Source organism: Sus scrofa, chromosome 12, assembly GCF_000003025.6.
Source record: "Sus scrofa isolate TJ Tabasco breed Duroc chromosome 12, Sscrofa11.1, whole genome shotgun sequence".
In the NCBI taxonomy this organism is placed as follows: Eukaryota; Metazoa; Chordata; class Mammalia; order Artiodactyla; family Suidae; genus Sus; species Sus scrofa.
The window spans coordinates 16,404,580-16,429,046 of record NC_010454.4 but is presented as its reverse complement, the minus strand read 5'-3'; the positions used below and the strand labels follow the sequence as shown (position 1 = coordinate 16,429,046).

The 24,467-nt window shown below is 37.5% G+C and overlaps 1 protein-coding gene across 1 annotated transcript in view; it reads left to right on the top strand.

Moving 5' to 3' along the window:
• Positions 1-24,467, top strand: part of LOC100516640 — a 51,230-nt gene that overhangs the window by 15,381 nt on the left and 11,382 nt on the right. Inside the window, exons 10-20 of the mRNA XM_021068079.1 lie at positions 242-346; positions 907-960; positions 2,226-2,330; positions 3,168-3,221; positions 3,857-3,961; positions 6,688-6,741; positions 7,707-7,811; positions 10,356-10,409; positions 10,726-10,830; positions 22,242-22,295; positions 23,190-23,294. Of these exons, the coding sequence (XP_020923738.1) occupies positions 242-346; positions 907-960; positions 2,226-2,330; positions 3,168-3,221; positions 3,857-3,961; positions 6,688-6,741; positions 7,707-7,811; positions 10,356-10,409; positions 10,726-10,830; positions 22,242-22,295; positions 23,190-23,294 (900 nt within the window). The remainder of the gene's footprint in view (positions 1-241; positions 347-906; positions 961-2,225; positions 2,331-3,167; positions 3,222-3,856; positions 3,962-6,687; positions 6,742-7,706; positions 7,812-10,355; positions 10,410-10,725; positions 10,831-22,241; positions 22,296-23,189; positions 23,295-24,467) is intronic.

The window sequence follows — 24,467 nt, the reverse complement described above, 5'->3', positions numbered from 1 at the left end:
GTTGTTCTAGGCCTCTATACAGCGCCCATCTCAGAGTGCTGACTGGCCCCATTTTTATTAGTATTTAAAAAGTCCTTTTCTTCTCTAGAATTATGATTGATATCTTTCTGATATCTTCTTAGTCCTAACTCAGCTTTTGGCAAATCTTGCTGTTAATCCTGCAGTTAAACTTAAATGACATTTATAATTTAGAATAATTTATCACTCAAATTTTTTATCAGTCATTTCCATCTTTTCAAAGGAATCAAGATTAATGCTGATGAAGTAGGTGACGTTTTGAAAAACATAGGGATAGAACTCACACCTAAGGAACGCTGGAAGCTGCTAAAATCTCTGCCAATTACTTGTGAGCTGTAATTTCTTATACTGCTTTCACCCTCAGTGGAACTTAGTTTGAGTGTATATATTATTGGGGTAGGTAAGAATCATTAAATATTTGACATGTATTTATATTCAACATATTTACTGAGCACTTCTTTGGTTATTGCATTAAATACAAAAGTCCTTGTCCTCATGCAGGCGATTATCAGAGGTAGAGCTTACTCTGTTGGGATTGAGCTTGAGAACTTTGTAAACGAATAAAGATTTTTAAATTGATTTTTTAAATTCTAATTTAGGATATTAACTTTGAAGTGTTTGACAGAGAAAGAAGGGGGAAAAAGAGGAGGTCAGGTAAAAAGGGTCACATTAGAAAGATTGAAAGTTTCAACATAGCAAAATGGATAAATTTGGAACTTTCTCACTCCTTCACTTTATTCTTAAAACCAAGGAAGAGAAGGATGTGTTCATGAGAAATTAGATAAACCTAAAAGGCATGTAACATTATTGTCTTTATGAAATAACCTATGCTCTTGTTATGAATTGCTGTATCACTTTCTGTGCGATCAATAATGACTTCTCTTACAGCTGATGGAAAGGTGTATCGTAATCGGTTGCTACACGGTTTAAAGACTTTCCAAGGTAAGTGATAATAATAATAATAAGTTGGGAGTTCCCGTTGTGGTGCAGCAGAAATGAATCTGACTAGTATCCATGAGGATGCGGGTTCGATCCCTGGCCTTGCTTAGTGGGTCAGGGATCCGGCATTGCTGTGGCCTGTGGTGTAGGTCGCAGATGCGGCTCGCATCCCACATTGCTGTGGCTGTGGCGTAGGCAGGCGGCTACAGCTCCTATTTGACCCCTAGCCTGGGAACTTCCATGTGCTGTGGGTGTGGACCTAAAAAGAAAAGAAAAAAGAAGAAGTCAAGTGAAAATGAAATCTTTGACCTTTGTATTTTATTTTGGAAGTCCCTTTAATTACTTAATGATAACAGTAGCTAATTTCTCTTGAGTATAGTGCCAGGTACTGTTCTAAATACTTTACATCTACTAACTCATTTAATTCTCACAGAAATCCTATAAGATAGGTACTTTTATTATAAGTTAGGTACCGTTTTACAGATGAAATATGTTAACTTACTTGCCTAAAGTCACAGAGTGAACTTGGGAAGAGTCAGGATGTGAACCCACATTCTTAACCACTCTTTTATAATGAACAATTAAGTTATTAATATTTTTATTCCCCTCTATGACTTCAGGTTCAGATAACCGCTAAATTATTTGAGGTAATTTACTGTTATATTGGCAAGTTTCAAGCTCAGTACCCAGAGTTGCAGCTGCTGTTTCTAACGTGTTTCTCCATTATTAATAATAAATGAGGAGTTCCCATCATGGCTCAGCAGAAACAAACGGACTAGCATCCATGAGGACGCAGGTTTGATCACTGGCCTCACTCAGTGGGTTAAGGATCCGGTGTTGGTGTGAGCTGTGGTGTAGGTCGCAAATGCAGCTCAGATCCTGCGTTTCTGTGTCTGTGGGGTAGGCCAACAGCTGTAGCTCCAATTTGACCCCTAGCCTGGGAACCTCCATGGATGCCACAGGAATGGCCCTAAAAAGACAAAAAATAACATAAAGTAAATAAATAAATAATCATAAAACTTATTAATCTGCTTTAGATGTCTGTGACACATTTAAGCAGAATGTCTAGTAATATGTGTAAGGGAGGTGTTCTTTTCTTCACATTCCCCACTCCTTGCCCCTCCACCTCGGTTTTAAATTTACCTTGAATGTCTACATTGCAACTTTGCTTTTCTCCCTCCCATTAATGTTTAGTGCATACACTTAACTAGAATTTTTTTAATTTTAGGCATAATTTTAACTTTTTCTTATTTCATTTCTTTATCAAGGAGGGAAGGTTTTAGGGAGTAAACTAGAAGCTGTTTTGACAAACTTGAGCTTTGAACTTGAAAATAAAGAAATGAAAGACCTACAGAACCATTTGAAAATTGACAGTGAGTATTTAATTTACCTCATGCCACTTCCTAATGAAGTCTTCTTGTAGAATTCCAGAGTATTTTTGTTCAGTTTCATTTAGAAAGTAAGAAGTACTTGTAGAGGTATAACCCTCTGGGGTGAGAAACATGGTTTCTAATTATTATTCTCAATATTGTCAGAGGAACAGTAAGGGAACTGGTAGATTAAGATTTAGCTAGGAAAAACAAAGAAACACTTTGGAAGAAAATAGCAGAAGTTACTGAAATAGATGTTGGAAAAGGTCAGAGGTTAAAAAACAAAGTAAGAAGGTAAACGGGGTTCAAAATTGTTTGACGGAGTTACCACTGTGGCTCAGTGGGTCAAGATCTGACTTATCTCTGTAGCATTGCCCATTTAATCTCTGGCCTGACACAGTGGGATGCAAGAATTTCCATGTCACAGGTGCAGCTGAAAAGGGGGAAAAAAAGGAAGGAAGGAAGGGAAAGAAAGCAAGCAATTGTTTAAGTAATGTACAAAGAGAGGTAATCATATTTCCACTTAGCAAATAAGAGTATCAGGTTGGGTTAAAATAGAGAGTCAGGGATATCTGATTTGAGACCAATAATATGGCACCAGAGAGTTATCTTCTGGGTGAAAAAGAACACTTAGAAAAAGAATTAAAGATCTTATCTAGTGGGTAAAAACACTCTCTTCAGAATTCTACAAGGTAGTTGGATACAAGAAAAACTTTCAAAAATCAACAGTTTCTCTATGTAAACAATGGCAATTTAGAAAATTTCGTGATAAGAAAAAGTGACCTGATTCCTAATATCAATAAATATTTTGTCTATATCTGATTATTCTTTGTATTTCAGATAATGGAAAAGTTTCTCTGAATTCCTTGATAAGTACAGCAAACTTATTTTCTGGTGAGTGAGAAGTAATGATGAAAAGATATAAAATCAATATCTTCTGCCATATATATGTCTTGTTGTAGTTATCCCAGTATTCTGGATATCCCAGGATTCTGAAATTACACACAAGACTCACTTTATCAATATATTGATGATGTTTGTTTTTAAGACTTAGATGGATATTTTTGGCCACATTTGCCCATGAGGAAGTTTCTGGGCCAGAGGTCAAACCCACCCACACCACAGCTGTAAGCAGAGCCACAACTGTAACAACACCAGATCCTTAACCTGCTGAGCCACAGGGGAACTCCTAGGTGGATTTTTTTTTTTTTTTATTACCTACAGTTTTAGAAGTATCATTTTTTAAAGAAGTCTGTTTTATTACAGACTGGCTGGCTTGTCCCCATTGTTTTTAGAGCATTAACAGAAGCATTCTTCTGACAAGGCTTAAAGGAAACCTATTCTATTTTAACTCCTTTTTGTGATGCTTTGCGGTTTGAAAAGCCTCATTGTATTGTTTTTCTTCTGCAGTTAGATCTCTAGCAAGTTGAGACACTATTGCTTTATTATAATTTTTAAATTTGGAATTGTTATATATGAAAATGTTCATGTTATATATGAAAAAGATTATGTTTCCCATCTTTTTATAGGTGGTAAGATTAATGCCAGGGACACACAGCTTTATCTGAAAAATGTAGGTATTGAATTAACAAATAAAGAAAATGAGGAGCTATTGAACATACTACCATTGGATGGTAAGCATTTCAGACATTCTAGTGAATTTGGGAGAATCTTGGGCTTACGAGTTATGTACATAAAATTCTGGAGGTATAACTGTTTAATGTCATTAAAAATTGAGATGGGTGACATGAGCAACAGGACATGTAAGTCATTCCTCCTTTTTATCCCCCTTTTTAACCAATAAATTAAACATCCACACAAGAACCAAAGTGCCTTTATGGGCATTTTGGGGACTAAGACCTCACTTGAAGGTGGCCAGGAAGAATCTTACCCACCACACAACCTCCACATGAGCCAGAGAACAAGCAGAGCCAGCAGAGCCAGCAAAATTGCCTAGAATTCTCTTACCACTGTCAAAATCGGGCAAAAGTCAGATGAATGCTGAGCTGAGCAGGTTGGTGTACACACACACACACACACACACACATGAGAGAGAGAGAGAGAGAGAGAGAGAGAGAGAGAAACACATGCATAAGTCCAGCCTTTCCCAAAGGAGAACCCAGCACATCACTAAAGTAGGGGCAGGGGGACAGGGGGAGAAAAATACGACTTTGGTTGCAACAGAGGCAGAAAGAGAAATTTTTCCTGCATCCCCAGCCCCTAAAGAAACACTGCACATGACTGATTTTTCCCCTGTGGTGGTGATCTCTCCCACAGGGGAAAATGAAAGCTTTGAGCGAGTGTCTGGCTACTTCAGCAGGACAGGGCATTTCCCCCACAGCACCCAGTGTACTAAAGTGGAAGCTCTGTAACTGGGGAGGGAGGATACTGGGAAAGAGGCAGAAAAGAATTTCAAACATTAAAGGTGTTGAGCTCAGCAGGAAGTCCACCCAGGAGCCTCTAGGAGTACCACACCCAAGGATCTCTCTACTGGGTTCTCAGACACACCCAGGGCCTAGGTGCTGAAGCTGCGCACACACACACCCATTCTCCTGCCAGCTCTTTGTTCAGGTAAGGGAAGGTAGTCCCCAGTGGGACCAAGGAAGCAAGCCCCCAGTAGACTGGGGAGTATACTCAGAAACAAGCACAGTCTGAGCACAAAGCAGAATTATAGCGTCACCTTCTGGAAAATTATAGCGTCACCTTCTGGAAAACAAAAGATTTCCAATAGCTTTTCTGAATTACAAGAGCCAGAAATTCAAAAGAAAATTTGGCTACGAGAGGGAGCAGGCAGCAAGCAGGCGTACCTTCACAGAGATATAAGAAAAACTCAGATAATAGCAATGCCACAGAATGTACCCCATCTGAAGGCAACAGGCAGAGTTACAGAGGTGTCTGCTTCTTCAAATGCAAGGGCAGTAACGTGTAACCACAAGGATAATGAAAAATTAAGGAAATAATGCATCACAAAGAAAAATAATTCCCCAGCAGCCAAACTCAAAGCCATATGTATAGTGATTTAACTGATAAAAGAATTCAAAATAGCTATTTTGAAAAAACTCATACAAGAAAACTCAGAAAATTCAGTGAAGTCAGGAATAAAATATATGAACAAAATAAGTTATTTACCAGAAAGAACCAAAAAAAATCCAGAGCTAAAGAATTCAGTGAATGAGATAAAGAAAGCAATGGGGAGTATCAGTAGCATGGCAGACAAGATGAAGAAAAGAATTAATGATTTGGAGGACAGGAATTTTGAAATTACACAGAGGAGAAGAAGCAACAAAGACTTTAAAAGAGCAAAGAAAGCCTATGTGAGCTGTGGGATTTCATCAAAAGAAAAATACTAGAATAACCAGGATTCCAGAAGGGGACAGAGTTTATTTAAAGAAATAATAGCTTAGAACTCCCCAAACCTGTATAATATATGTAACATATATATTATAATATATGTAACACATGCACACATTTGGGTACTATTCAGCCACAGGTAAAGAGGAAATCCTGCCATTTGCAACAACAAGGATGGCCCTTGAGGACATTAAGCTAAGTGAGATTAGTCAGAGAAAGACAATTACTGGATGATATATATTTTTTATATGAAGAATCTTTAAAAATCAAACTCAAAAAAAAAAAAAACCAGCAGAGCGTGGAATGGTGGTTAGGGGCTGGGGGTGGGAGTGGAAGAATGAAAGCGAAGTTCTTTAAAATACATACTTGAAACTAGTGGATAAATAAGTCCTGTTGCTCTAATAATACACAGTACAGTGGTTACAAAGAGTAAAACTGTATTATAAACATTAAACTGGCTGAGGGACTAAATCTTCACCATTCCCACCACAGGAAGAAATGATAGGTGACATGGCAGAGGTGTTAGCTAATGATACAGTGGCACTCACATTGCAATATGAATGTATCAAATTGATATATTGTACACCTTGAACTTATACAGTGCTATATTTCAATCATATCTCAACTTTTTAATTGAGAGAAAAATTAGTGATAAAAGTGCCAATTCTGACAAAATATCCTGTCCTTACCATTTAAATCTTAATTTGGGATATAATGCTCCTTATGGGGTGCTACTGTTATGAATAAATAGTTTTAAATGTTTAAGCATACCGAGTATAAGAAGAGTTGAGGAAAGGGAAGGAAGATACACTTTAGAAAAAAATCTCCATTTCACATGTTAGATTCCACTAATAATACATCTGATGCCAGAGAACATATAGTTAACCTTGCTTCCTTCTTCTTTGGATTAAAACTAATTTTAAAATTATAAAAATTTACAGCCAACTAAATACTAATGTTTTTCTGAATTTCCACTTATTTATGAAATAAATTAACCCCTATCTTACAGATAATAAAATGGTGTATAAAAATGGGCTGATGGATGGAGTGAAGACATACAGAGGTGAGTGAGAAGTGTGCTAAGAAAGAAAAAATACATCTTCAAGCTTTTGCATTTTCTTTTCTACAATCACTTATTTCTCAGTGATTAGGTTGCTGATTGTATTATTCTATTTTTTAATGAGCTGAAATTCTTAGTTGTACACAGTCTAAAGAAATAGCCTACACTATTTTGTCACTGTGGCAAATTTCAAATCTTACTAAGTGGTGAGAAATTTGTGCATTGTCTCTGCTATAATTCATCAGTCTCACCTACACCTCTCTTTCTTCTAGGTAAACTCATTTTAGAAATTGCTATAACAAAAAGTAAATGCTTACAAATTAAATATTTCTAAATATGAAAAAAATGACCAAAATGACTTTCATGTTCACATGAACTGGGACACATTCAATATAATGTTGATACCTAGTATTAAGGTTAAAGTTTGTTGACTAATTAATGACTAATGACATGACTTTGAGCCATCAATATTAGGTACAATTTGTTATATTAAGGTTATATACAGAAGTCAAATAAAAATCTTGTTACATAAAAAAAAGAAATTGCTATAACAGCGTTTCCTGGAACACTGACAAGGAGAAATTTTCTATTCCTATTTCTCAACTCTTTTTTTTTTTTTTTTTTTTTTTTTTTTTGTCTTTTTAGGGTCTCACCTACAGCACACGAGGTTCCCAGGCTAGGGATCGAATCAGAGCTGCAGCTGCCGGCCTACACCACAACCACAGCAATGCTGGATCCTTAACCCACTGAGCGAGGCCAGGGATTGAACCTGCTCCTCATGGATGCTAGTCAGATTTGTTTCCACTGAGCCATGATGGGAACTCCCTTAAACTATTTCTTTTAATCATTTCAAGAGCTTTATGGTGTCACTTTTTTCTTCCTATTTATATTGGTTGATTGATATGTGATATTTCCCCTCTTTGGCATAGCTACAAATTTCTTTTATTCTCATCCCTTTCTTTCTTAAGGAGGAAAGGTTAATATCAATAAAATAGATGATGCTCTTAAAAACATGGGATTCCTTCTTGAAGAGGAAGAATTTGAGGAACTGTGCAGTCACCTGCCAATTAATGGTAAGCACTTCAAGTACACAGTGCCCTGTAAGAAAATTTTTATTACTCTATAGAAGTATCTCAGGTATACTTATTAATCTCATGGGAAAAGCCAGAAACCTACAGAGAACTAATCCTTAAAAATAGAGATATATTTTCTCTTAATAGAAATCTTAGATAAAATATCGATAATTGCTTATATTACTGCTTTGTAGAGTTCCTATGCAAGAGTAGCTGCATGAGATCATGGCCGGTGTTGAGATCAAGTAAATAAATTAAAAAATAAAAACCCAAAAATGTGCATTTAAGGGATAAAAATAGAAAATAATTTAAAAATTCAGAGAGTAACAAACAGAAATAAGGGGGACAAGAAAGTGCTGAAAACTGTTAATGTCATTTGTAATATTGTAAAATAACATATACTTGACAATTACATTTAATAAATTCATAGATATCAAATTTTAGATTATGTAAAAATTACACATCCCCTCAAGACTATGATCAAGTAGGTCTAGGTTGGAGCCCATGAATCATCATTTTAAACAAGTAGCACCCACTACAGTTAATTTTGTTGAAATAGCTAACCTTTACAACACATAGAAAAGAAAGAATATATATATTATATGCCTGATATTAATAGCTTTTTCATGATTTTTAGCAATAGTGTCTGATTAAATCATTCTATTTAAATCTTAGTAACTTGAGCATCTTAACATTGTTAGCATCTTGAGATGATCTGTAGATTAATAGTTTGATAAGCATCTAAGAAGTGCTAGTTTAAATAAGTTCATCTAATATAATCTTATCATACTTGAAATCAAGACTTTCTACTTGCCAAAAAAAGTGGTTTCCTGTTTCCAGTCCAACTCTAATCCTTTTTCCACAACTTTGTGTATAAAACATGAGCCAAACAAGACTATGTAACACTCTTGTTGGAATTGGAGTGTGGCCCCACCCTAAATTATCTGCAGTACAGTCTAGTTGACTGTCTAAAAATAAATATTATTGAAGAGTAAAAATTTAGACCTTTGGTATGCATTTGAAGTTAAGTTCTTATCAGCTTAAAATAGATTGTTATAAATATAAGGTATTTTAGATAAGCCTCATGGTAACCACAAAGCAAAATCTTAAAGTAGATGTACAAAAGAGAAAGAGAAAAATCTAAGCATACTACCACAGAAATCATCAGATTACAAAGAAAGAGCAAGAGAAGAAGAAAGGAAGGAATTATGAAATGCCAGGAATCAATTAACAAAATGGCAATAAGGTACATACTTTCAACTGTAAGATAAGTAAGGTCAGAAGATCTAATGTAAAGCGTGGTAACTATAGTTGATATCACGGTACTGCTAAGGGAATAGAATTTAAATGATCTCACCAAAAACATAAATAGGTAGGTAGGTAGGTAGGTAGATAGATAGATAGATAGATAGATGATAGATAGATAGATAGATAGATGATAGATAGATAGATAGATAGATAGATAGATAGATAGATAGATAGATAGATTAGATAGATGTGTTAACTAACTGGATGGAGAAATCCTTTCATGATGTATACATATATAAAATCATAACAGTGTACACTTTTGATATCTTACAGTTTTACTTGGAAAATTATATCTCAGTAAAGCTGAAATAAAAAATAAGGCCCAAAAAAAGCATTTCTCATCTTTTTCTTCTCTTCCATTCTCATGAGTGAGGAACACAAAAAAAAGGCGAATGAATAGAATAAATGTTTATCATACTTAGATTCTTTTTTTCCACCAAGCTTATACTTGTGAAAACAAAATATCTAATTAAAAAAAAATTCAAGGCAACTGCAAAATCCTTACATTTTACTGCACAGTTTAAGAACTTTATGTAATTGGGACCCATATTAGTCTGCTCAGGCTGCCATAACAAAATACCATGGTCTGTGTGACTTAGAAAGTTATTTTCTCAAAGTTCCAGATGCAGAGAAATCTAAGATCAGTATGCTACTTTATTTGGTTTCTGATGAAGGTTTTCTTCCTACCTTGTGGACAGCTGTCTTCTCATTATATCATTACGTGGGAGGGGCAGAAAAAAGGGAGAAGAGAAAGAGAGGGAGAAGAGAAAGAGAGGGAAAAGATCTTCCTCTAAAAAGGCTACAGTGGGGAGTTCCCGTCGTGGCGCAGTGGTTAACGAATCCGACTAGGAACCATGAGGTTGAGGGTTTGGTCCCTGCCCTTGCTCAGTGGGTTAATGATCCAGCGTTGCCGTGAGCTGTGGTGTAGGTTGCAGATGCGGCTTGGCTCTGGCCTAGGCCGGCAGCTATAGCTCCGATTCGACCCCTAGCCTGGGAACCTCCATATGCCACGGGAGCGGCCCAATAAATAACAAAAAGACAAAATAAAAATAAAAATAAAAAGGCTACAGTGCTACTAGATTAGGGCACCACCCTTACAACTTCATTTAACATTAATCACCTCCTAAAAACCTTATCTCCAAATACAGTCACATGGGGAATTAGGGCTTCATCGTATGAATTTGAGGGGACACAATTTAGTTCATAACAGGACCTTATCTAAATTTTGTCTTGTAGATGAGAGAAGAGTTAAACTAGATAAACTTCTGGATGAAGTACATGAACTTCTAGGTGAGTGAGAAGAAATAATGAGAAGGCGTAATAAAAATACCTCAATATTTAACAAAAGAAGTTATTTCTCCTGTCCGGTCCATGACATATTAATCCTGCCATTATATCTCTTTTAATTGGTAATCTATACATAGCTGAAGAGACAGCGTACTAAAGAAAGAAGTTCTATTTCTGAATCCCCCTTCTAAGTCTGTGTAATTAGACAACATTCAATGTTTCTATTGATTTTTATCTTATATTTGAAGATGATGCTACACATTGTTGATATTATTATTATTTTGTAAAGTTTGACTGTTTATCATTATTTTCTCTTAAGGGGAGGAAATTAATTATGATGATCTGGAAAATATTCTGAAAGACATAGGCTTAAGAGCCGAACTGAAGAAAAACTCTAGTTTGATGAAAAATTTGCCGCTTGATGGTGAGCATTTAATTTTCCAATGAGGTATTCATCCATTCAATAAAATTGCTTGTCATTAGGTATTAGATGTTATACTAGGCTCTGAGTCACAAGGATGAAAAAAAGTCCAGATCCTTGAAAAAGACATGGAGGCATACCTGACTGTGTATATTTTCATGTTGATATTGAATGAAATATATAGTATACTCACATTATATGGAGAAATATCACATTAATTTGACTAAATCAAATCAATAATTCAAATATAATCCATCTGTGAAATGAGCATAATAATGTCTGTGTAAAATGATAAGGATAAACAAAATGATGGATGTGAAAATATGAAAGTGTTTTAAAATATTTAAAATATAAAATAAAGATGTTATTGGAGTTCCCGTCGTGGCGCAGTGGTTAACAAATCTGACTAGGAACCATGAGATTGCAGGTTCAATCCCTGGCCTTGCTCAGTGGGTTAAGGATCCAGCATTGCTGTGAGCTGTGGTGTAGGTTGCAGACGCGGCTTGGATCCCACATTGCTGTAGCTCTGGCGTAGGCTGGTGGCTACAGCTCTGATTCGACCCCTAGCCTGGGAACCTCCATATGGCGTGGGAGCAGCCCAAGAAATGGCAAAAAGACAAAAAAATAAAAAATAAAAAATAAAATAAAGATGTTATTAGATTTTTATTTTAAAATCTAATTATATTTATTAAATAGTTTTTGTATTTAAGATATTTTTATAGATTTAAGAGATAAGAATATATATATATATATATATGTATTTTAGAATCTTATTGCTCGAAATAGTCTTTGTACCTAAAAAGTTCATAATCTAGTTGAGTAGGTAAGACATATCTTGAACTTCTACATAAACATTGCAAACTGCTGACATTGCCAGCTACAGGAAATGGTCCTGAGAGCTGCCTGGTAGCAGGAGGTATTGCAGGAGCTGCTACTGCCCACCACCCCCACTACGAGAGCAGTCCCATGAACTGTGAACCACTGCCACCTCCCTCACAGACCACATCCCTAGCAGCTATAAGATGTGGACCTCACAGAGCACATCCCTAGCAGCTATAAGATGCTGATGAAAGAAATCAAAGACAACACAAAAAGACGGAAAGTTTTATCATGTTCTTGGATTGTAAGAATCAATATTGTCAAAATGACTGTACTACCCAATACAATCTACTGTCAAATTACCAACAACATTCTTCACAGAACTAGAACAAAATACTTTAAAATTTATATGGAAACACAGAACACCCTAAATAGCAAAAGCAATGTTGAGAAAGAAACACAGAACTGGAGGAATCAGGCTCCCTGACTTAAACTGTACTATGAAGCTACAGTAATCAAAGCAGTATGGTACTGGCACAAACATAGAATTATAGATCAAAGGAGCAGGGTAGAAAGACCAGAAATAAACCCATGCAACTATGGTCAACTAATCTATGACAAAGAAGGCAAGAACATACAGTGGAGGAAAGATTCAATAAAGTGGTGCTGGGAAAACTGGACAGCTACATGTAAAGGGATGAAATTAGAACATTCTCTAACACCATACACAAAAATAAACTCAAAATGGATTAAAGACCTAAACATAAGGCCAGATACTAAAAAACTCCTCGAGGAAAGCACAGGCAGAACACCCTTTGATGTAAATTGCAGCAACATCTTATTTGATCCACCTCCTAGAGTAATAACAATTAAAAACAAAAATAAACCAATGGGACCTAATTAAACTCAAAAGCTTATAGCAAAGGAAACCATAAAAAATGAAAATACAACCCACAGAATAGGAGAAAATCTTTGCAAATGAGGCAACCAACAAGGGCTTCTTTTCCAAGATATACAAACTCACAACAAGAAAAAACAAACAACCCAATCAAAAAATGGGCAGAAGAACTAAATAGACATTTCTCCAAAGAGACATACGGTTAGTCAATGGGCACATGAAAAGGCGCTCAACATCACTAATTATTAGAGAAATGCAAATCAAAACTACAGTGAGGCACCATCTCATACCAGCCAGAATGGCCATCATTAACAAGTCTACAGATAAGAAATGCTGGAGAGAGTGTGGAGAAAAGGGAACCCTCCTACACTGTTGTGGGAATGAAAATTGGTACAACCACTATGGAAAACAGTATAAAGGTTGCTCAGAAAACTTAATATAGAACTACCATATGATCCAGGAATTCCATTGTTGGGTGTATAGTCAGAAAAAACTATAATTCAAGAAGAAACATACACCCCTATGTTCATTGCAGCACTATTTACAATAGCCAAGACATGGAAACAACCTAAAGTTCCATCGACAGATGAATGGATTAAGGCTATCTGGTACATGGAGTTCCCACTGTGGCACAACGGGGTCAGTGGTGTCTGTGGAGGATTGGGACTCAGGTTCAAACCCTGCCCAGAGCAGTTGGTTAAGGAATGAGCATTGTCACAGCTGCAGCATAGGCGTAGGTCACAACCACACTCAGATCTGATCCCTGGCCGAGGAACTCCATATACCATAGGGTGGCCAAAAATATTATATATATATATATATAAAGAAAGATGACATGGTACATATATACAATGGAACACTACTCAACCATTAAAAAGAATGAAATAATGCATTTGCAGCAACATGGATGGAATTAGAGATTCTCATACTAAGAGGTCAGAAAGAGAAAGATAAATACCATATGATATCACTTATATGTGGAATCTAAAATAGGGCACAAATGAACCAATATACAAAACAGAAACAGATACACAAACATAGAGAACAGACTTATGGTTGCTGAGGAGGAGAAAGAAGGTACTGGGATGGACAGGGAGTTTAGAGTAGGCAGATGCAAACTATTACATTTAGAATGGATAAGCAATGAGGCCCTACTGTATATCACAGGCAACTACATCCAATCTTTGGGATAGAACGTGATGGAAGATAGTATGAGAAAAAGAATGTATGTATATGCGTGACTAGGTCACTATTCTATACAGCAGAAATTGGCACAACACTGTAAATCAACTGTAATTTAATTAAAAATAAATAAATAAATATCTCCAGATCTGAAAGGATGTGACTCCAGATTGAAAGAGTTCACCGAGTACTTACCAGGAGTGGAAAAACCTCGTACCATCATATGTTGTGAAATATCAGAACACCGAGATAAAGAGATTATAAAAATTTCCAAAGAGAAAGAAGCAGGTAACCTAGAAAGTTTTCAGAATATGAATGGTATTGGGCTTCTCAGCAACAACTCTGGAAGTTAAAAGACAATAAAGAGCTTCACAAATATAAGAAAACTTGTTTCTGACCTGGAATTCTATGTCCAACTAAACCAACAATCAAACGTGAGGATAAAATGTATATTCTTGCATATTTCAAAATAAAGCATTTTCTGAGCAAAGGTTCAGAAAATTTTTACCCATGTAAATACCATTTCTTAAGAAACTATTAGGAGAATGATATTACTTAGACGTCAAAATAAGAGATCCTAGCCTCTTCCCAACAAAGATCAACAATTAAACAGCTATTCACAAATGAAAATAGCTCTGGGAGAGCTCAGGAGTCCATTTAAGAAGCTTAAGCAACACAGTGGAGAGGGAAAAAGCTGAGAATAACCACACAAAAAGGGTAGGAAAAATAGTTTCATTTTGTCTGCATCATCTCATCCCCTGGGGCCAACACTACTCAATGCTAAGAGTGAGCTCCCAAGCCCAAAAGAGTTCCTCTCACAAGAGGAGAGTAGGCTAAGTACGCAGCTTTCCCAGCCTTTGGGGGCATGGCACAATGGATCTTCTTAGGTTTCACCCCACCCAACAAAACCAAAACATCTAGAAGTGACTAGAAATGAAGAAGGAGGCAAAAGGCTACCATTATCAGCCATAGTGGGAGCAACCAGTGTTCCCAGTGGCCTGATCTGCATATGATCCCTGCAGCTTTCACTGCTGAAGACCTCAAGAGCCCTCGAAAACGTTGCAGATTTCCACAGCCTCAACACTGAGAACCTCACTGCAGACTCCAGAACACTGCTTTACAGAGGGCCCCAATAGCTTTCAGTGCTGAAGATACCACCAACACAACCACCGCAGGCTCTCTGAAGATTTTTCCACTGAGGTTTTCACCTCATAGGTTGTTGCATTCACAGAATCCAGCTGCTCTCATCACTATGAATGTGTCTGCAGCCAGCTCCTGGTGCTACAGATTCATCTACAGCCAGCCCGCACAGCCAAGCATGTGCAAACCACTGGCTCCAGCCACCACTGCCACCTGCCCTGGTCCCTAGCCACTGGATCTAGAGGTGCTGCTGGGGACTCCAAAAGCTTTTGAAACCTTAGCAGACCTCCCACAAGGAACATACAGTCATCAATGTCATGGACCCCAGGAACCTAAACATGTAAGACACCACACCTGTACAATTGGCAGGATCACAACACACACCAGTGTGCCTCTACACATAGGTGAAGGTCTTCGCTTTCCAAAGACAGTCCATAAAGTCAAGAAGAAGTGACTGCTTCTTTAAATGTTCAGCCATATACACAAACCTATAGGGATCATGAGGAATCAAGGAAGCATAACACCACCAAAGGAACACAGTAAACTTCCAATAGTTGACCCGAAAGAAATGGAGATTCATATATTGCCTGACAAAGAATTCCAAACAATTGTTATAGAGATGCTAAGAGAGCTACAAGAGAACCCAGATTAAAAATGTATCGAAATGAAAACAGTACAAGGACAAAATGATAAAAACATCTAAAAGAGACAGAAATTTTAGAGCTGGAAAATATAGTTACAAAGCTAAAGAATTCAATAAAGAGCTTTAAAAGGCGAGGTAAAGTGAAGAAGGAATCCATGAACTTGAATAAAAATCATTTGAAGTTATCCAGGTAAAGGAATAAAAAGAACAAAGAATGCACAGTAATGGAAAAAGCCTGTGGTACTTAGGGGACACTAGTAAGAGAAGCAATCTACACATTATTGGAGTACCAGAAGGAGAAGAGAGGGAGAAAGGGGCAGAAAGGTTGTTTAAAGAAACAATGTCTAGGAGTTCCCGTCGTGACTCAGCAGGTTAAGAACCCAACTAGTATCCATGAGGATGTGGGTTCAATCCCTGGCCTTAGTGGGTCAGAGATCCAGCGTTGCCATGAGCTGTGGTGTAGCTCGCAGACAGCTCAGTTCTGGGGTTGCTGTGGCTGCAGTATAGGCTGGCAGCTGCAGCTCCAATTCAACCCCTGGAATGATTTCAACACAAAGAGTTCTTCACAAAGCTGTCAAAATCAAGGCAAAGAAAGGATCTTAAAATCATCAAGAGAAGGTTGTCACTTACAAAGGAATCCCCATAAGAGCTTCTTTAGATCCATTCTCCACAACAGCTGTATGGAGAAATGGGTGGAGTTATGAGGACGGGATAACAGGCTGGAGGTTGTTGTCTAAGTAAAGCCTAAAGAGAGCCTCAACAGGCTGGATGCTGCTGTCTAGATAAGGCCTAAGAGAGCCTCAATAACAGGGTGGAAAAAAGGGGACAGATTTGAACAATTTTGGGTAGAATGGGAGTAGCCAGATTCGGTGATTGGTGAGGAATGAGGAAAATTAAGGAAGGCTCCTGGCCTTCTAGCGTCAGTGCCTGAGCAGACGGTAGTATCAACAACTGAGATACGGACTCCCCAAGGAAGAGCCAGGTGGATGTAGAGGAGGATGAGTTCGGTTTGGGACATGCGCCGTTTGACATGCTGCGAGACAGCAGGGTAGAAATGCTCATCAGGAATCGGTGAGATGAGACAGAAGTCCTGGTAAGAAGTCTGGGCTAGTGACAGTTAAGAGTCTTCAGTACATCGGTGAGAGCCCAACGAGGAGGAGACTGAGGTAGCTCAAAGAAAACGCACCCTAGCCGTTCCCTCACGTAATGCAGAGATCCCCAGTGTTCTGCTGCGCCTGCCCTATAGGGATGCCAAAGGATTGGTCTTCTCAAGTTTCCATGGCCTTGGGGCACCCAGTACCTCAGGACTGGAGCCCTTTGGCTAGAAGTGACCTCCATTTACTCCATAAATTTTTGCTGTGATGAGACAGAGGTTGGGAGCCCACTCCTTTGCGTTCTTGTGGCTGCAGCATATTGGCCACTGTGGTTCCATTTATTGCAATGTACTACTACTGCTGCTCCTTTCCTTCTCCATGTCTCCCGCCTTCACTCCTGGCTCACTGTGGGTAGGAACTATGGTTTTTATTCTGTGGTATCTCCTAATCCCACTGGATAAATATTTACTGAACAAAGAATGTATATGATAAGAAGAGCAACAATGAGACTAGAAAACTAGGAAATATCAAGACTTCAGGAACTTAAATGTTCAACAGATAAATGGATAAAGATGTGAGATATAGATATAGATGTAGATATAGATATAGGTCTATCTATATACAGATAGACATAAAATGGTATATTACTCAGCCATAAGAATGAAATAATGTCATTTGCAGCAACATGGCTGGACCTAGAGATTAACATACTAAGTGAAGTAAGTCAGACAGAGGACAAATATCATATGATATCCCCTATATGTGGGATCTTAAAAAATGATACAAATGAGGGAGTTCCCAGTGTGACTCAGTGGTAATGAACCTGACTACTATCCATGAGGATGTGGGTTCAATCTTTGGGCTTGCTCAGTGGGTTGAGGATCTGGCATTGCCATGAGCTGCAGTGTAGGCTATTAATCCCGCTCAGATATGGCGTTGTTATGGCTGTGGTATAGGTGGGTGGCTACAGCTCCAGTTCGACCCCTAGCCTAGGAACTTCCGTATGCCAGGGGTGCTGCCCTTTAAAAAAAAAAAAAAGGCAAAAAAATTATACAAATGAACTTATTTACAAAACAGAAATAGATTCACAGATATAGCAAATTTGTGGTTTCCAGGGGGTATAGAAGGGGGGTGATTGGAGTTCCCACTGTGGCTCAGAGGGTTAAGAACCCAACTAGCATCCATGAGAATGCAGATTGGATCCTTGGCCTCACTCAGTGGGTTAAGGATCTGGTGTTGCCACAAGGTGCGGCCTGGGTAGGTTGCAGATGTGGCTCGGATCTGGCGTTGCTGTGGCTGTAGTATAGGATGGCGGCTACAGTTCTGATTCGACCCCTAGCCTGGGAATTTCATATGCCATGGGTGCAGCCAGAAGAAGAAAAACAAAAAAAGAAGGGGTAAGGATAAATTGGGAATATGGGATTAAAATATATACACTGCTATATACAAAATAGGTGCACAACAAAGACCTACTATATTGCATAGGGAACTATATTCAACGTCTTATAATAACCTATAATGGAAAAAGATCTCAAAAAGAGTATGTACGTGTGTATGTATGTACAACTGAATCACCTTGCTATACACTTTAAATATGGTAAATCAACTATACTTCAATTAAAAATAATAATAAAATAATTTTGCTGAAATGTATAAAAATTTGAAATTAAAATATTCAGGGGAATTTTAAAGGAAAATCTCAAGATAACAGCTGTGCATCTATACTATAGAGAAATTGGAGTTCCCATTGTGGCCAGTGGAAACAAATCTGACTAGTTACCATGAGGTCGAAGGTTCAATCCCTGGCATCGATCAGTGGGTTAAGGATCCAGCATTGCCATGAGCTGTGGTGTAGGTTGCAGATGCGGCTTGGATCTGGCATTTCTGTGGCTGTGGTATAGGCTGGCAGCTGTAGCTCTGATTTGACCCCTAGCCATATGCCGCAGGCGCAGCCCTGAAAAGCAAAAGCAAAAAAAAAAAAAAAATACTATAGAGAAATCATTCCAATTTAGAGCGGGAGAATATTGCCTCCCAAAAAAAGTGACAGATTAGGGACTGATAGAATGTCTAACATTATTTTAACATATTGAGAGTAGACTTTCAGCTCTGTTAGAGAGTTGGAGATTAATTACATAGACACATTGAAAACTGAGCAAAAAGAAAAAAAATAGACAATTGCTGAACACAAGAGAGACAAAAATTTTAATAGGAAAGGAGTTCCCATCGTGGCGCAGTGGTTAACAAATCCGACTAGGAACCATGAGGTTGCCGGTTTGATCCCTGGCCTCTCTCAGTGAGTTAAGGATCCAGCGTTGCCGTGAGCTGTGGTGTGGGTTGCAGACTCGGTTTGGATCCCACGTTGCTGTGGCTGTGGCATAGGCCAGCAGCTACAGCTCTGATTAGACCCCTAGCCTGGGAACCTCCATATGCTGCAGGAGCATCCCTAGAAAAGGCAAAAAGAAAAAAAAAAAAAAGGAAAGGAAATGTAGTTATAACCTTACCATTATGGAATAAGAAGTATCCACTAGAGTGGCTCAGTTATAATATTTATGTAGTCATAAATTATTATGCACTTAATTTCAATTTAACCCCCCTGAAATGTGATATAATCATAATGAATAAACAAAAGAGAGCAAAGGTATGGGAGAAGGGCAGATACAAGCAAAACTCCTACCTTTTCCAGAAGAAAGTCTGTTGGATAATATCAAAGACTGGTAATTGATTCTTGACAGAGCAAAGGGAGAAAGGCTTGAAGCTGCTTGCGCTTCCAGGGTTTTATGAGCTAAGAATGCTGTTTTTCCATGGGCTGAATGAAAGGTGTACAGACTTATTCTCTTGAAATATGTCTAATGTTTAGCAATTCTTTTGTTACTAAATTTTAATTTTATTATATTATGGTCAGAATACATTCTGTGTGATATTGATCCTTTGGGAGTTTCTTTAAAATAACTTTTATTATTAGTTAAAATATGGCCTGTTTTTTTGAGGTAGTCTATATGTGCTCAAAAAAAAGTACATTCTGTTAGTAAGTGTGCTTTAACATTAGTTGTATTAATCAAATCTTCAATTTTTTTTATTTTTGTTGGCTTAATATATGTTATTAAGTGGGGGTGTTAAAATCTCCGATTATAATTATAATAGACCTATTTCTCCTTGTAATTGTCAGTTGCTGCTTTATAGATTAGTATTTTCGGGCCTTGTGGTTAAGTGCACAACAATTACAGTGAAAATATATTTTGTTTTATTGATCCTCTTATAGATAAATAACATCCTTCTTTGTCCCTTATGATGTATTTTGCCATAAATTCTATTTCAACAGGTAATAGGATTGTTACTTCAGCTTTTTTTTTCCTTTGGTTCATATCTATGCTTTCATTATCAATCTTTTTGTTGTAATTGTGACTCTTGTAGACATTATTTGATTTTGTTTTCAATATAATCTGACAGTTTATAGTTGTAATTGTTGAGTGAAATTCATTAGTAATTATTATAATTACTGTCACATAGGACAGAGTTCTGCTATCATATTTCATAATTTTCATTTACAGTATTCTTTTTTGTTACTCTTTTCAGCCTTTATAGTTTCCACTATATTCCTTGAGTTGTCTTCTGCAAGCTGAAAAGTTATAGTGGCTGTCCTTAAGACCTATGCTCATGACCATTTACTGTAATGATTTCTTAAACTTATCATTCTGTATCTTCTCCCAATTAAGGCAAGAATTTTTAGCATATGCTCATGTCAATTCACCTTGCCTCCTACCCCAGTCATAATTGATATTTATCTCAGATTTAAGTGTGGGTTATTTCGGATAATATACTTTCTCTTTTTTCTCTGTACCTACTTTTTTGTAGATCAGCAATAAATTTTATCAAGATATCTGAATATTTTTTTCTTGCCATACCCCATGTAACATTTCCTACATTTGCTTTATTTATTGAATTCTTTCTTTTAAAAAGTATTTTCAGGAGTTCCATAGTGGCTCAGCAGGTTAAGGATCTGGTGGTATCACTGCTGTGCCTTGGGTCCCTGCTGTGACATGGGTTTAATCCCTGGCCCAGGGAACTTCCGCATGCCACAGGCACAGCCAAAAAGATAGATAGGTAGTTAGATAGATAGATAGATAGATAGATAGATAGATAGATAGATAGATAGATTTTAACTATTTTCTTTCTTCTTTTTTTTTTTCTTTTTTAAGTCCGCACCTGCAGCATGTAGAAGTTCCCAGACTAAGGAATCTTGAATCTGAGCTGCAGCTGAGACTTAGGCCACAGCCATGGCAACACCAGATCCAAGCCACATCTGCAGTCTGTGCTACAGCTTGCAGCAATTCTGGATCCTTAACTCACTGAGCAAGGCCAGGGATCGAACCCGCATCTTCACAGACACTGAGTTGGGTCCTTAACCCAGTAAGCCACAATGGGAACTCCAAAAGTATTTTCAATATGGGTCTCTGTGAGATAAATCTTAAACATTGAATTCCCGGAGTTCCCATTGTGGCTCAGCAGTAATGAGCCCGACTAGTATCCATGAGGATGCGGGTTTGATCCCTGGCCCTGTTCAGTGAGTTAAGGATCCGGCGTGGGTAAGGGCAGACACTTTTTAATGTTTCCCCCTTTGGTCCCTTGACCATAACCTCTAGTAAGCCCTCCACTGTGGATTGTAAACACACACATACACCAATACAGCTTTCCATTTCCCAAGAGATTTTGCTATGGCTTTTCACTTAGTTCCTAAAATCCAACTTTTCACTCAGAAAACAGGATTTATTTCTGGAGAGGGAGTCAGAAACCCATACTATTTTACCATCTATGTGGGAATAGAAATCAGTATTTGAGTCTCTGTAAAATGTGAAGTCTGTCATGGCAACAGGTGACATTTCACTAAGGAATTTCTTTGCAGAGGATTTATTCTCATGGGCTTATCAATGAAAATATCTGAAACAATATCCATTTAATGTACATGAAAAATACATTAAAAAGCTCAATACTAACATTCAGAGATGTCCTGTTGTCATCAGATGTTTTAGTTCAGGAATCAGCAATCTATTCACTCATGAGTCTCACAATAGCCCATGCTATCTTTGGGAACATTAATGTGCTTGATCTTAAGCAGAAAGAGAGAAATCTGATTTTTAAAAAGGAAGAAAGATTAGAAAGTTATGGCAAGGTAGCACTAATAATTGTTCCAATTGTCTCCCCCCAAAATGGGTAGATGTACTATCTGAAGAGCTTTTTCCCATTGGTCTCTTAGTTGGAATATACACAAAAAAAATTGAGGAGTTCCCGTCGTGGCACAGTGGTTAACGAATCCAACTAAAAACCATGAGGATGCAGGTTCGATCCCTGCCCTTGCTCAGTGGGTTGACGATCTGGCGTTGCCGTGAGCTGTGGTGTAGGTTGCAGACGCGGCTCAGATTGCACATTGCTGTGGCTCTGGCGTAGGCCAATGGCTACAGCTCTGATTAGACCCCTAGCCTGGGAACCTCCATATGCTGCAGGAGCGGCCCTAGAAAAGGCAAAAAGACAAAAAAAAAAAAAAAAAATTTGAGTGAAATTATAAGAATGTTCTTTTTTAAATTGCTGAGTGTTTTCATTATTTCAACTGGTCTCATCAACTGTATTCTGCCTTATCTTACAGCTACTGGAAAGTTATATAAACATAGGTTGATGAAGAGCATAAACACTCTCAAAGGTGAGTAAGAAATCAGGTAAAACTGAACTCTTTATGTTTTGCATTTTCTTTTTTAAATCACATTTATTTGGGTGTTCCCATCATGGCTCAGCGGTAATGAACCCAACTAGTATCCAATGAGGACTCAGGTTCAATCCCTGCCCTTGCTCACTGGGTTAAGGATCCAGTGTTGCCATGATGCAGGTTGCAGACGTGGCTCGGATCCTGCATTGCTGTGGTTGTGGCACAGGCTGACAGCTACAGCTCCAATTAGACCCCTACCCTGGGCACTTACATATGCCATGGGTGTACCTAAAAAGACAAAAATAAAATAAAGTCACATTTATTGGAAGTTCCTTTGTGATGCAGTTGGTTAAGGATCCAACGTTATCACTGCAGTGGCCCAAGTAGCTTCTCTGGTGTGGGTTCGATCCTTGTCCTGCAAATTTCCGTATGCCGCAGTCATGGCAAAAAATAGTAATAATTTTTAATCACAGTTATTTTTAGTGGTGACAAATTTGTCAATCTAAACTATTCATTTATTAAGTGTTTTTGTCTCATCATTTATTACTTTGAACATGACTGCCTTGGAAGAAATTATTTTTGTCTCTATCATTGCATTTCAAGTCCTATTTTCTGAATAAAACTATAAAAGCAATTTCTTACAGAATTCACCAGACTTGCCCAATTTTTTAGTTTCTTCCTTATAAGTGTTTCATAAGAACTATAATCAAATCCTCTGGACAAAAATGTAGAGTAGGTTCTGTTCTTGAGTCCCATGATAGTTCTTTTCTCGTAAAGAACTGTGTTGTTCCTTTGATTGTTCACCATCTAATTAATGTATGGACATGCCTAGCATTTTTTATTTTGTCATTATTGTTTGCTTTTCTCATTCCCATTTTATTTTTACCTAAGGAGTGAAGCTTGATGTTAATAAGCTAGACTCCTTCATGGAAAATATGGACTTTAGACTTGAAGAAGATGAATGCAAAGACCTGCTAAACAACCTGCCTGTGGATGGTGAGCTGCTCTTTCAGTGAAATTTTTGATTCATATATGAGAATTTCTGAGAGTATATTTAGAGTTCTGCAGAATCATTAAAAAACAAAGAGAAAAGGGCTCAGTCCTCAAGAAAGCATCAATTCATGCAGTGGATTTTTTTCTCTTTATTATTATTATTTTTTAATAGTTATTTCGCCAATACAATTTTTTTTTCTACTGTACAGCGTGGTGACCCAGTTACACATACATGTACACATTCTATTTTCACACATTATCATGCTCCATCATAAGTGGCTAGACATAGTTCCAAGTGCTACACAGCAGGATCTCATTGCTAATCCATTCCAAGGGCAACAGTTTGTATCTATTAACCCCAAGCTCCCCAACCACCGCCCCCCTCCCCCTTGGCAACCACACATCTATTCCCTCCAAGTCCATGATTTTGTTCATTTGTCATGCAGTGGATTTTACTTAGTGCCTTATATGCATAAGCTATGAGGAATATTAAAATGAAGATAATAAGTTATTTGTCCTCTAAGAATTCACAGTCTAGCAAGGAGGCTTACATGCTGGCATGCTGGCAAGTCCTCATAATGGCTCTGTGATTGTGCTATAATTCTAAAAATATATTCATTAAGATTCTAAAGAAGGGAAGAGCTAAGTTTGCCAAGAAAGGGATCAGAGAAAAACTTATCAGATGTATAGAAATCCTTCAGTAAAAAGATACCCCAGATGAGGAAAGCAATGCATAAAAAAACATAAAATCATGCAAACTCACATTGTTAGGGGACTAGCAGGTACTTCCTTGTGGCTAGGATGAACACCTCATATTACAAAGTGGCAGAAAACAAGGCTGGAAAGGAAGGCTGCTGAGACAGGAATAACTTTAAGGAGGTTAATAGAGTTCTAGTCTTCATTCTCTTGAGTTATTTTGGTAATTTGTGCCTTTCTAGAGTTCGTCCATTTCATCTACGTTGTCTAATTTGTTGACATGAAGTTATTCATAGTATTTATTTCTTTATAACTCTTTTAATTTCTGTAAAGTATTGGTCTTCTGATTTTGACCTGTGTCTTTTCTCTTTTTATTTGGTAGTCTAGCTAAAAGTTTGACAATTTTGTTGATTTTTCCAAAGAACAACATTAACTTTTTCTACTGGTTTTCTGCTTTCCATTTTATTGATTTCACCTCTT